The following is a 13,459-nucleotide window of genomic DNA, read 5'->3' as shown; positions in this document are numbered from 1 at the left end:
CAGAGAGTACTGTTTTCCTTTCCTCCTTTCCCGTGAAAAAGTCGGTCGACATGTGCAACTGGTGTTAAAACAAAAAACAAAAAAGAAAAGCTAATAAGGATTCTATATTCTGCTCTATTTTAATTTTAAATGTATGATCTTCTGATATGTATTACTTCCTCCAACTTTAAACAAGCTAGCTAGTTGAAGAGTTTAATTTGCTATGATAATGAATACATAAGATCTCAGTATCATTTGCCTCCTAAATTTATTATTTTCTCCCAAACTACGCATATTTTGATTGCACAGATATTGGAGGGATATTTAAAAGAAAAACTAACCCACACACACGCGCGCATTTTTACAAATAATTAACTTGACTAGTTTTCTTAATCTATGTGAATTAGTTGTGTAGCCCTTAAAATTATACGAAGAGAGTATTTTCTCCAAACTATCCCTTAATGTATGTAATTAATAGAGATAGCTTTCAATGTAAATGATTTTAAAATAGGGTATTTTAGGAACATTAACACATTTTTATAAATAACTAAATTAACTAAATTTCTTAATTTGTATAAATTAGTTATTCTCCTGAATTTATGATAGCAGGAATTATTTTATAGCATGCAACAACATTAGTATCACTAGTTCAAACTAATCAACAACTACGATAATTTTAACTTTGAGTATTAAATATTTAATGCTAGACTTTTTTAGGAAACACTTCATACTAAATTTAAGAGTTGCTTTATAACGTATTATTGTTAATCATGTTCTCCGCTATCACTTCATAATTATTTCGTACGAGACTCCTGACTCCACGCACACGATCTCGGCCTCGGATCTCTGTGTGTGTGTGTGTGTGTGTGTTGGGGATCGCCGAACCGATTTGAAAAAGTCTTAAAGCATGCCAAGCAAAATCAAGCACATTCTAAAAAAATGGCAATCAGCACTGAACATAAGCTTTTGGCCAAAAGAGATTATAATTAAAGATAATAAAACAGATAGTAAAATGGGTAGTTTGGAATGACCTATTAAGGCTAATTGTTGGCAAGAAAAAACTTCTTAAGGCTAATTAATATTTTCTCATTTTAGATAATCATAATAAACAGGTCTTTTGTTTAGAGCAAGCTAGGAAAAAAAAAACTGAGAAAACATATCTTAATTTATGAAAAAAGGACAAATATCAGGGGGGAAATTTGAGAGACAATAGCCATCTTCGTTCTTCTAAATTTCAATCCTGATTTTGTAAGATCAAGATGTGAAGACAATTTAAAAAACTTGGGAGAATGACGAATAAGAAATCTTGAAAAATATAAAGAACCTATTAACGTAACTAAAACTTGAAGAATTTACAGTTAAAATTAAGAAATTTACAATTTAAAGATCATTACTTTTTATTAATTTAGTTATAAGATCTTCAACTCTCATTTTCTCCTATTGAACTTTGCATTTTTTTTTAAACTTCTGAAATCTAAGCAAAATTTCGTTGTAAATTTTGGTAGAATTTCATATGTCAAGTTGTTATGTATTAAATTATTAATTATAAATTAATAATAACGATCAAGGAGCCATTGATCCACCGACTCCCACTCCGCGGGGACGCACGTGTAAGAAAACGCTCGCACTCGGCAGGGAGAGTACACATAAACACATATCTATAATATAAGATTATATTATTAGCTAAATATTTAAGAAAATTTCACGTAGGTTTTAGAATACTCTGTTTTTCAACGACCTTTCGTGCTGGAGAAGCTAAGCCTTATAAATTTTTTATTTTTTTTCTATGACAAAAATAGACTTTTATAAAACATAAACGTGTCAAATATATTGGTTAGTGGGTATTAATTTTTAACGTGGCTTCAACAGCAGTCGAGGCAAATATTAAACATATATCCACGACGGACACGTTAACGTCTTTCGGTAATTAGCTGGAAATTCTTAATTTTTTTAAAGAAGTGTCATGTACTGAACTGATCGCGCACAAACGATTCGAAATGACTAATTAATCATCCAGCAAGCAATCAAAATATGGATTATTTGTAAGGCAAAATAAAATAAGCAATAAAAATTGGAATGACAAGTGTGGTGTAAATGTTATCATATAAATATTCGAAGAACTACTCAGTATTCCGATCTAATTTGGATCCTATCGAATACAACAGAGTAGCTCGCCGAGACGACAAAACCTGACTCTGTATATCTAAACAAGCAACCCTACAAATCTACGACTGTATAAGTATAATAGTTGAAGTGTATATATTTACATCACGCAGTTAACAACAAATAAAAGTATAGGGAAAAAAAGGACTCATGACAAAGTACAGAGAAAAAATAAAATAAAATCAATGAAAGAACAAGCTAGCTCAACAATGAGAAACCATAAGGAGCCCGAATCAACCTAGTTGTTGACGTTGTGGATTTGTGGGTTTGGCCCTGACGGCGGAACGGTCCCCTTGGGGAGCATGTTGAGAACCAGCGGCCCATATTTCCCCGTCCGTCTCGGCAGAGCCACCGCACGAATCCTCAACTTTGTCGACCGAACCCGGCTGGCCGTCACCTTGTTAACCGCACCGACGCCGGTGTCGCTCGGGAGCGCGAGGGCGACGGTGGCGGGTTCAGTGGCGGCGAGGCCGACGCCGTTGAAGAGCCTGGCACTAGACAACGACGCAGCTAGGAGGAGCAAAACCGCAAGCAGCACCGACGAGAGGATGCATTTGGCCATTGGAATGATGAATCAATGAATGGAGAGCGAGCGACGGAGCGATAGAGAGAGCAATTATAAGTGAAGATATATGCGAGAGAGAGAAAATGGAGGTGAGGGGTTACGGAGGGGCTGGATGTGGTATTTATGCATGGGAATGGGAGGGTGTTGACAAGGTCAGAGACGAGCTGAGGATGTGCAACGCTGGTTTACGGGTGTGTAGATTCACATTACCCGTGACGCCAATTAAAGCCGTGTCTTGTCACTCACGCGCTTGATGTCAGTTTGTTGTTATTTATTTACTTATTTTTGGACCCGGTGAGATGGGTCATTTTGTTTTGATTGACTGTTAATTGCACAAAACACTTATACTGTTATACATACGTGTGCGTATATATTAATTGTGCTTCATATTTTAGAGCTCGATTGAACTGTGTAACTCGGGAAATAAGTGAGCAAAAGAATTGTTTGGGGGGGGGGGGAAGGAAAATTGAGATTTGTGGTACCAGACTGTGCTGGGGATGGGAGTGTATTTTAGTTTTGACGGGATCAAAATGATAAATAGTGATAAATGATGTGATGAATGGTGAAGAAGTGAAAGTAGAAGAGTGGAAAAGCGCGTGGGTGGAGGTGGGGAGTGGGCGTTGACTGATAGAGAAGGAGGAAGAATACAGACTTGGGCTACACGTCTTACGTAGCTGCGTTATGCTGGCTGCCTTCAACGTGTTCTTGTCTCTCCTTTGAATCCAATAACTTAATTGGTCAGCCCTTCTCCTTCCATCCAATATTGCCACTTCACCTTCACCGCCCCCCATCGTATCCTCACTGTACGTGTGAAGTGTTCAAAGTTCAAACAAGACTAGAAAACCATATAAATAATGAGTATAATATATACATGTGTGTGTGTACAATGGTAAGGTATGAACCCCCGCACCCCAACGTTCACACAGTAATAAAAAAGAATGTTTTTACACTATATATGGGCTTTTACACCAATTAAAATCAACATAATTTGATGCTATTTATAAATTATTTTTACCATCATTAAGGAATATTTTTAAAAATCATTAATTCTATATAAAAATTTACTGAATTTTTAAATTTATCCTTGTTAAATATATATAATTTAATACTATATTTTCTATCACCCAAACATTTAATATAATGTAAAAGGAGATGTAACTTATAGACAAGACCAAAACAAAAAAATCTTTTATTTTCACTATGTAAATAAGATTGGAAGGAGTATATGTAAAAAGTGTGTGCTGTAAAATATTTTTGTGAATAATTTTGTGTTGGGATTTAAATCTTTTGAAAATGGAGAATAATGAACTTCTGTAAAGATTTTTTTTTTTGGAGAGAGGGAAAAATTTTTTCTATTTTATAAAAATACAAAAAATGAGAGAGAAAAACTAAAAGAAAACTTTACAGAAATTCATCATTCTCAACTGCAGAAAATTTAAATCCCAGCCTGTGACTTTTTATGGAGGGCTCCGTCAAGTGGCCGGGATTAGAACAGGGAACTAATTAATTTTGGAGTTGAAAGCAAAGGTAATTATGGGCAGTATACCCACCCAAATCAGTGGCCTATGCCATGGGTCAAGCGCGCATGAATTTGAGAGCATTGGTTTACTTTGAGATCTGAGAGGAACCAAGTGCGAAATTTCAGGAAGAATTTGAAGCCATAGCAATTTTCACGTTAGATTATATTCAATCACTTGGTAGGAGAAATGAATTAAAAAGAAGCACCAAGCTCTGTCAATTCACCTTCCTGTGTTCCTGATCATCTAGCTGCTTGACTACGCCGCGTTCCTGATCACGTGGCTCTGCTCACGAGTCACCACACTCCCTTGGTCACTCGCTCCCAGTATTATTTCTCAGCGTCAAAGTCCAATCCCAATATGAACACACCAGTTTTCACCCCGGATACACACACACCTATTAATTTTTAATTCTTACTACTATTACTATTATTACTAACAATAAATAATAAAAACCAATTCTCCAAATTCTTGAAACCAAGTGCGATTTGATTTCCTTCCACGTCACTTCCCAACTACTCCCTTTGACATGTACGCGGCCCTAGCCAGCTCCCCATCTACTCATAAAATTAGGATAACTTATTTTAATAGAGCAGCCTGGCCTTAATATATGCTGGGGCTTTTTAACTAGTTTACCAAAATTAAGAAAAACAACAATGTTATTTTTTCGCGATTAATATGTCAAATATTTAAACTATTCATTCACATCACAATGCATGGGATGTTAAGTTGATTAACAACAACTTCTTTACCAGGAAAAAAAAATCAGGCATCAACTGGCGGTACTATATTTTGGTGAAGAAATGATTAATGCAAGAGATAAAGCAAGTTCTTATATAAAAGAGTGGAGGAGTATGAGACTTTTGGTAAAAACTATAAAAAATAATATATATTTTCTCTATTTAAAAATGTGAGATATTTTTTAAATATTTAAATATTAAAAAATATAAAATATTTTTAATTTTTTAAGATATAATCATTATTTTTTTTAAATACTCTTATTAATAATGACTTTATATTTATTATAGGGTGTTTAATAAAAATAAATAAAAAAATAAAATTAATTTAAAAATAAATAATTATTTTATTAAAAATAAAATTTAATTAAAAATATATTATATTTTTAAATAAAAAAATAATATTTTTTTAATTATAGTAAATCATGTAAAAAAAAAAAAAGCAACGTAACTATGTAATAATTTGATCAAAAATGGTTTTTTTTATTTAAAACACAGAATTTTAAGAAAAGGGTAGAGATGCCAGTGTGCTGAATGTCACCGTCGTCATAATTGCTATCCTGAAAAGGAGGCGACTTTACGATCCACTTCCACGGCCTTTGCCCTTTATATGCGAGATCCAATGCCAGTGTTAGGCTGCAACGAAACCTAGGGAAACTAGTTTCTATGAATTTTCCTGTTCACATAAATGTCTAAGTATAAGGCGAATTTTAAAAGCCTCATTTAATCTAAAATACATTGAAAATTATTTTACATGTAAACTTGATAAATGTAGTCTGGGAAATACAATAATAAATGAGAGAGAAAAAAGAAATTGAGATTTTACATTTTATATGAATCAAATTCCTTGTCTAACATTTATATATATGACCAAAAAGGTGCCAAGTAATAATTCAAGTGACTTGATTGTCACGAGAAAATTGTAATTTTATATTAACTAAGCTACTATTATAAAAAATAAAATATAAACACTAGAATATAATAAAATATCTCCTTATATTTTTTGCTTGAGTTGAATACATGTTGAAGTCTCCAGGGGCCCTGCATGGACGTTATTGTATATCCCGGCAGGCATCAACTTGGGGGATCGCCATCGGAGACGTGTTAAAAGAAGAAAAAGTAAGTCAAACCATAAAAGTAGACTAAAATTAAGAATAATATATTATTTTATTATTAATACTATATAAATCCATGATCATACACTAGTTGAATAGGTATGGATCAAGTATATATATAATACCAATAGTATTTTGTTAATTTTAACAAGGTGGATTAATGCACGATATATAAATGGGTGCAATCCTGAAAACAAATGACATTGGCATGACGGAAGAATGGAGCGGAGTGATGAGATGGGAGATCGACTTGTCACTTTGTGAGGCTGAGGGAGGAATAATAAAACTTACATTTGTTTTTTTAAAAGAACAAAATTAAGCTGAGTTGAGTTTTCAAAACTTGCCTGGTATGATAAAAATGCATTAAGAAAATATCATTCATAAATCATTTACAATATTACTTATCTTACACAAAATAAGAACTCATAGTCTATGCTATACATATAAATAGTTCACAATGCAATTTATTCTTTGAAATTACATGCAACGAAAGCCCTTTCTTATAGCTTTTGTGCGATCACGAAGTTTGAATTAAATTTCACAAGAACATCAACTGTCATAAATTTTTTTGATGTTATATTAACAAACTGCAGAGCGCTTCAGCCTGTTTTTTTTTTAAAATCACTACTTCCATTTTAATGTTATTTACAAACAGTTTGTGATATTTGTCCAGCCAGATGTGTTTCTAGAGAATTAATAAAAAATGCTGGCAACGAAAAGTAAAGTTAAAGTTAAAACAATCACAGTAAATTAAATTAGATAAAGAAACTACAGTCGTCAGATTTGATGGTGGTCGGTTTTCACATAAGAACCTACAGTAGTCAGAATGGAATAATAAAACAACTTTCTGGTGGTAAGTGGTAACTACACACGAAGAGAAAGTTGATATATATAGTCAACCGGTCAAAAGAGTGAAAAATAAAACCTGGGCATCTTATTCAACTTAAACACAACTTTAGGTCATCATTATTATCAATTAATAAACAAAAACAATGTAATGACTAATGAAGGATAGACATGAACTAATTAAAGATTTGTCTTTTTGTCTTCTTTGTCATCACCAGAATCCATCAGTGCCAGTAACGAAAAGGTGAGAGAAAGGAGTGGTGTTTCTTCGAGCCTGTCCATTGCAAAAATCTAAACCATTCAAATCAATTTTAGAGCTATAAAATACAAATTATTAGATCTAATTTAACGGTTTATATATATTTGTCACCTCCATGTGTCATCACAGTATAGTATGAAGTTGGTGCATGCTCTTTGTGGCCCTGCGTAATCATACTCTACGTTCCCTGCTTTTGACAAAACGAGGCACATGCCATGATAATGCCTTATAAATAAATTCAAAACGGCCATGCCTTTTCATTACATTATATGCTTTAAGCCTTCGCTTCTCCTAGCTATAGCTAACTTTTCTCTTCTCTCCATTCATATATCTCTCCACTACCACACCACTTTTTATAGATCATGAAATGGCGCCCAAGCCCAGAGTTGTGTTCATTGATGTGCTGGCCATTCTCCTTCTCCTTCTTCTGTGTCTCATGTCCCGAGAGATCTCTGCTTCTTCCAGAAGATTGAGCCGTGAGGATGTTGCAGTAGGTGGCAACTATTATGTCAAGATTACTGATCAAGAAGCGAAGAAGAAGAAGATGGCGATGAGAATGGAAGGTTATGGTAGTGAAGACGATGAATCGTTTCCACCGCATGATTATTCTGATTATGATTTCTATCGAAAACACGGCGATGTTCCCAGCCCTGGTGCTGGTCACTGATGTCATGTGAGTAAGTTTCAACTCTTTTAATTATATTAATTATCGGCGTATAAACTATTAGCTAGCTGGTTAACCTGATTTTTATATTTATTGAACACGTGTGGGCGTGTTTACTCCTGATGATTTTTTGTTTTTGGGTTGCAGATGAGGGCTTTACGATGGTTATGTGGTTATGCAGTGATGTTTTCTGGGATCAGTGAAGCTATGTACTGAGATTATTCCCATACGTATACTGAGCCAGATTGTGTTGGATGATCCCAGAAAGAAGAGTGTTGTTATTGTGGTATGTTGGTGGTATTTTTCACCTTTTTCCCGTACTGTTGATATTTATATACAATCATATTTGTTGTGATACGATATACCGAGGAACATTTGAATGCAAAGGTTGTATATTTAATTTTATCGGAGCAAATAATGAAGATTTTCGTTTTTTTTTTTTGGGTATCAGATAGCAAACACATTTGTCATTCATGACATATCTCCCCTCTCTCTCGTTTGCAGTATTTGTTTTGGGAAAATTGCTCTTTTTAGTCCCTACATATATGTCCACCAAAAGTATGCATCAATATACCATCTTAATATTGTAAATATATACCATTCCATATTAATACATGTATGATAAAGTTTATAGCAAGATGCATTGGTATCTAGTTATCTACAAGTCATAAACATGACCTGATCTTAAAATAAAAAAGGGTGAGTTAAAATTAAATATAAATGGCCCCCACTTATTGCTGCTGTTTTTTTTCTTTTTCTGTTTTTGGAACGGATATATTCACATCGGTGATTCAAAGTACTAAATAAATACGCATGGCATCACGAGTTAGAAGTAAATTAAAACTAAATAAATACATTAGCTGAGGCTAATCAACAGGCCTATGTTCTCTGGGCTACATGAGGCAGGCATTTCATATGGGCCCCAATCAAAAGGCCCATATCAACATTTCTGTTGGCACACAAAAGTGAAATCTGCTTTTTTACGGGGATATATAAATTTAATATCATACTAGGCAGAAGTTTCTTGCAAGGGCAGCCAAGGCAGCATCATATTGTCTGTCGACAATTAAAGTCACGGACACCTAAAAATACTTGATGACTGATGAGCGGTGCAAGCTGAAAACAGGCCATCTTTTGTAAAATATAAAGTAGTTAAGGTAAATCAATTAGTCGGAGTGAAATATGAACTTGAACGATGGGGTTTGCCGAGGCTCACGAGTGACGGGTCCCGAGTCGCTATTAACATATCGTCTAATGTTGCTTATTTTTCATATTTCGTACCATGATTAAAAGATGTATCTAATTTTTTACGAAATTTGCAAGGTACTGAAAAATAGAAGAAAGGAAACCCATACATAATGTCATTCAATCATTGCTGATATTCACTATTTTTTTTTCTTTACATAATTTCATTGACCCCACACTTTCAAGTATCAAGGCCCTTTACCAGGAAATGTACTCAATGTGCAGTAGTTCGTATAGGCAAGGAAAAAATATATATAATAGTTCGTGCATTTTTATTTTACATAGTTAAAATATTTTTCACGTTGATTTTTAAAAATAGTAACTCATAAGACACGGTGCAATCGCAACGCGAGGAAATTTTAAATATCTACACATGCAATATAAAATTTACAAATTAATGTTAGAATTCTTATTGACAAAAGTACTCACGCTTAATATTTAGTTATGTCTTGAATAAAAATTTTTATAAGAAAATTGATACGTGCGTGCAATAAAAAATTAGAAAGATGGCAAAGATTATACGTATTATTTAAAGATTATGGGGAGTGAGATCTATTTTGAGACTTGATGTAAAATATGGATAGGGGGATGATAAGATACTGCGTGGTGGAATTAGAAAGGAGATGGTGGGGAAAGAGGAGAGGAGATGAAGACACGTGGGCAGGGAATACATGGAACAGCTGGGAGTGGGGACACGGACGCCTACCTGCAAGCTTCAGTGAATGGCAGTCTCTTTCAATGGAAAAACATTGTCCCGCGGTTGTAAAGAAGTTGAAGAGATTTAAAAAAAAATAATTAATCATATTAAGTTTAACACTTGATTTTCTCTTAATGTATAGAATTGGATAATTTAAAGTGTAAAGATTGAAACAAGAAGAACGTCATGGCAAAGATTTTTTACACAAACTTGTTGAAATATTTAAAAAAATAAATGCAAAAAGTTATATTTAGAAAAAGATATTACAGACAGTGACATTGCCTTCTCCAGCATCTAACAAATAAATAACGACTTGAAGCTTCTGTCCAAAACCCTCTACTTTAACAGAAGAGAAACTGCTAGTGAGGTTAAATGGAGCCTACCAAAGCACGGATGGGTTGGACTCGATATTGATAGCTCGATCAACATCAATAGAGTTGCAACATGTGGAGGCATCATCAGGGATGACAAATACCTTGAAAATCAATCTAGCACTTCAGGTAAACTCATGAGAATTCTTGAAGGTATTAATCTCTGCTGGAATATAAAATTAACCAAAGTCAATGTCCATATTGACTCGATGGAAGCATTGACACTTATTAATGGCATATGCTCTGAAAGTCACCCCTTATCAAGTGTTATCAAAAATATCAAGGAGCTCACTCTGAGAGATTAAATTGTTATCTTTGTCCACGTCTTAGAGAAGAGAATAGATGTACTAACCTTTTAGCCCACCGATTGATGCATGACACTTTTAATGTTATGATTTTTTATGTTCCCCCAATAGACTGACTATAGTAACCCCATGGTATTAGATATGACTAAACTATAGTCCCTTTGCACAGCTTTATCGTGGCCTTGTGATAAAAGAAAACATTCTTTTACGCGTCTCTCCCATTATTCATTCTTGACTTGATCCTCTTAGAGGTTAGCCACCTCTCATGCCCTTGAAACTTTTGTTTCCTTTAACCGTTGGCGTTAACTTTAATTAACCTCTCGATCTTAATTAAGTTAGCCAAGACTAAACAATGTAGGCAAAGAAATTCAAAGAGAACTTAGCACACAAGTAAAGAGTAGAGGGTTTGAGTGAATGAGCTTAAAGACTTTATTGATTTACTTGAGCGATTATAAATGAAGGGTGCAGGGATATTTATAGGCTTCTCCCTTCTTTTAGAAAGTTCCTACCTCTTTAATGAATGGTTGGGATTAATCCAATCTAATGATGTATATTCAATTTCTAGAGTATTCCATATAAATATCTTCAAGAGATATATTGATATTTACAAAGAGATTTCTAGAATATGTAAGATGAAGATATTCTTAAAATAATTTAGATACTTCAAGCACTCTCCATGCTTTTCTAAAGATATCTAAATCTTTAAGGATTATACCAACATATTCCAAAAGTCTTTAATGCCTTATTGATTGTTCTGGATCTCTCCAGACTCATCTAGATCATTTTAAAAGCTTTTAGAATATTTTAATCTCACAAAATTTCTAACCTTGTCACATATTGATAAGGAGGTTGATTTAGTGTAATCACTCTAGTTTGAATCTAAATGTGGAAGAGATGCTTATATGCCATTAATTGTATTAGCTTAAAAAAACCTAAAATATTGGAGCCTAAAAAAAATATCTCAAATCAATTAATTTTAATTGCATTCCTTTAGGTTATGCTTAGATAGATGGATTTGGGTTGATAATTTGAATTTAAAATTTCACATTTAAAATTTATAGACTCTAAACTTGTAGAAGAATAATAAGCTCTCGGATTAACAATGGTTGGATGATCTCAACCTTCCTAAAGTTTCCATGGGTTGCTCAAACTCTTTCTTCCCTCTAATCTAAGTATCTTGGAGCCTCTTGACGGCAACAATGCTACTATATTCTTTCTTCTCCATCTCATGCATACAAGTCCACCTGCAGAACTTACTCTTTTACGTTCTACCTTTAACCGCATTAAGCCTCTGATCCTCATTGGCCAACCATCAAAGCTGCTGCCACTTTCTTGTCAGACAGTGTGCTCTACCTCCACCGCCTCGACTTCGGGAATCTCGTATGGCATTTACCAAGCTGAGAAATTTCAATTGCTACCCTGATCTCCAAAAAGAGTCTTGAAGACAAAAGTGTTATGAATGTTAATCTCCTTTTCTCTTGCTCCTTAAGCTTTTCTTTTACTTCCAATAATTCGATAGGTAGCAATGTTAATGTTCATCAAAAATGACATTGTCATACCACAGGTGAGAACTCATTGTCATCTTCCTCTGGCGGTGGTAGTCACCAATCTTCATTGGGTGAGGATATTAGCCATATTGCAGAGAGACGTACATGGTGAAAGTGGAGAGAGAGCGTGAGAGTAGGGATAAAAGTGTGGATGAAGTAGAGTGAGAGAGATAATGTTTGGATCCCATATTTTTAAAAATAAACAAACGTTGGCGAAAAATGACGGTAGGTTGTGCCAATTTTGATAGTTGATGGTTTATTTTGTACCATTTTATAGTTTAAACTATCCAATGATATTCATAAAATAGTTGAGAGCTAAATTTGCATCTTAACCTTTTGAAAAACAAAGGTTACATAATTTTTCTAAAATCATAGGGACTCAAAATATTTAAAAAACTGCAGGAATTAAAAACAAAATTGAATGAAATTTAGAGACAAAAAATATATTTTCTCCTTATTTTTTAAATTTCTTTGTTAAACACATAATTATCATTACTTTTTTTTAAAAAAAAAAAACTTTACTATCATCCCCTGTTTATGAAACCTTGCGAAGCGATGCGAAGCATTTTGAAGCGTGAGATTATTTAAATGGCCAGGATTAAGGACGCTGAGGGACAATGAGAAGAGAGACGCTGAGGATCCAGATCCTTTCCCTGCACTGCACGTCGAGAGACTAAAGAAACACGTGACGTCACGCTTGCACCATATTGCTATGATGTTATCCCTTGAATAAAACTGGAGGTTCGTTTCCCACCACCCCTTCAACCACTTAAATGCTAATTCATATATTTTAAAAAATAAAATTATTGTAAACTTTTAATGTTTATAATATTTATAAAAATTAAGAATATTTAATAATTTAAAATATTAATAATAAATTTTAACATAATTATAATCTTTGTAATTTTATTACTAGTAACTGGAAAAAAAATAATTTTATTATCAATGTTATAAATATTAAAATTTTAAGATATTATAATTATTAAAATTTAAAAATATTATAATTTTATTATTTAATAATTTAAAAAATTAGTAATAAATTTTAACATAATTATAATCTTTATAATTCTATTACTAATAATATAAATATTACAAGTTCAAGGTATTATAAATATTAGAAGTTTAAAATATTATAATTTTAATATTATAATCATTAAATATTATGAATATTAAAGTTTAAGATATCTTTAATCTTTATAATTTTATTTTTAAAATATAGTGATTAATCTTTATAATTCTATTACTAATAATATAAATATTACAAGTTCAAGGTATTATAAATATTAGAAGTTTAAAATATTATAATTTTAATATTATAATCATTAAATATTATGAATATTAAAGTTTAAGATATCTTTAATCTTTATAATTTTATTTTCTAAAATATAGTGATTAATATTTAAGTGATTAAAATTGTAGGGATTAAATTGTAAGAATAAAAGTTTAAGG

At 32.8% G+C, this 13,459-nt stretch overlaps 1 protein-coding gene across 1 annotated transcript; it reads right to left on the bottom strand.

Moving 5' to 3' along the window:
* Positions 1 to 2,380: 2,380 nt before the first annotated feature.
* Positions 2,381 to 2,704, bottom strand: LOC129302541 (uncharacterized). The gene has a single exon (XM_054941481.1). The coding sequence runs from the start codon at positions 2,702 to 2,704 to the stop codon at positions 2,381 to 2,383; it is 324 nt and encodes a 107-aa protein (XP_054797456.1).
* Between the last annotated feature and the right edge of the window lie 10,755 nt (positions 2,705 to 13,459).

This window comes from Prosopis cineraria, unplaced genomic scaffold, assembly GCF_029017545.1.
Source record: "Prosopis cineraria cultivar Desert tree isolate PC_DT_omini unplaced genomic scaffold, ASM2901754v1 PC2, whole genome shotgun sequence".
Classification (NCBI taxonomy): domain Eukaryota; kingdom Viridiplantae; phylum Streptophyta; class Magnoliopsida; order Fabales; family Fabaceae; genus Prosopis; species Prosopis cineraria.
The sequence above is the reverse complement of the archived record's forward strand: the minus strand, read 5'-3'. Positions and strand labels throughout refer to the sequence as shown.

What these genes read in the sequence shown, in the direction of transcription:
- LOC129302541 (XM_054941481.1), bottom strand. Translation starts at nt 2,704, where the DNA reads ATGGCCAAATGCATCCTCTCGTCGGTGCTGCTTGCGGTTTTGCTCCTC.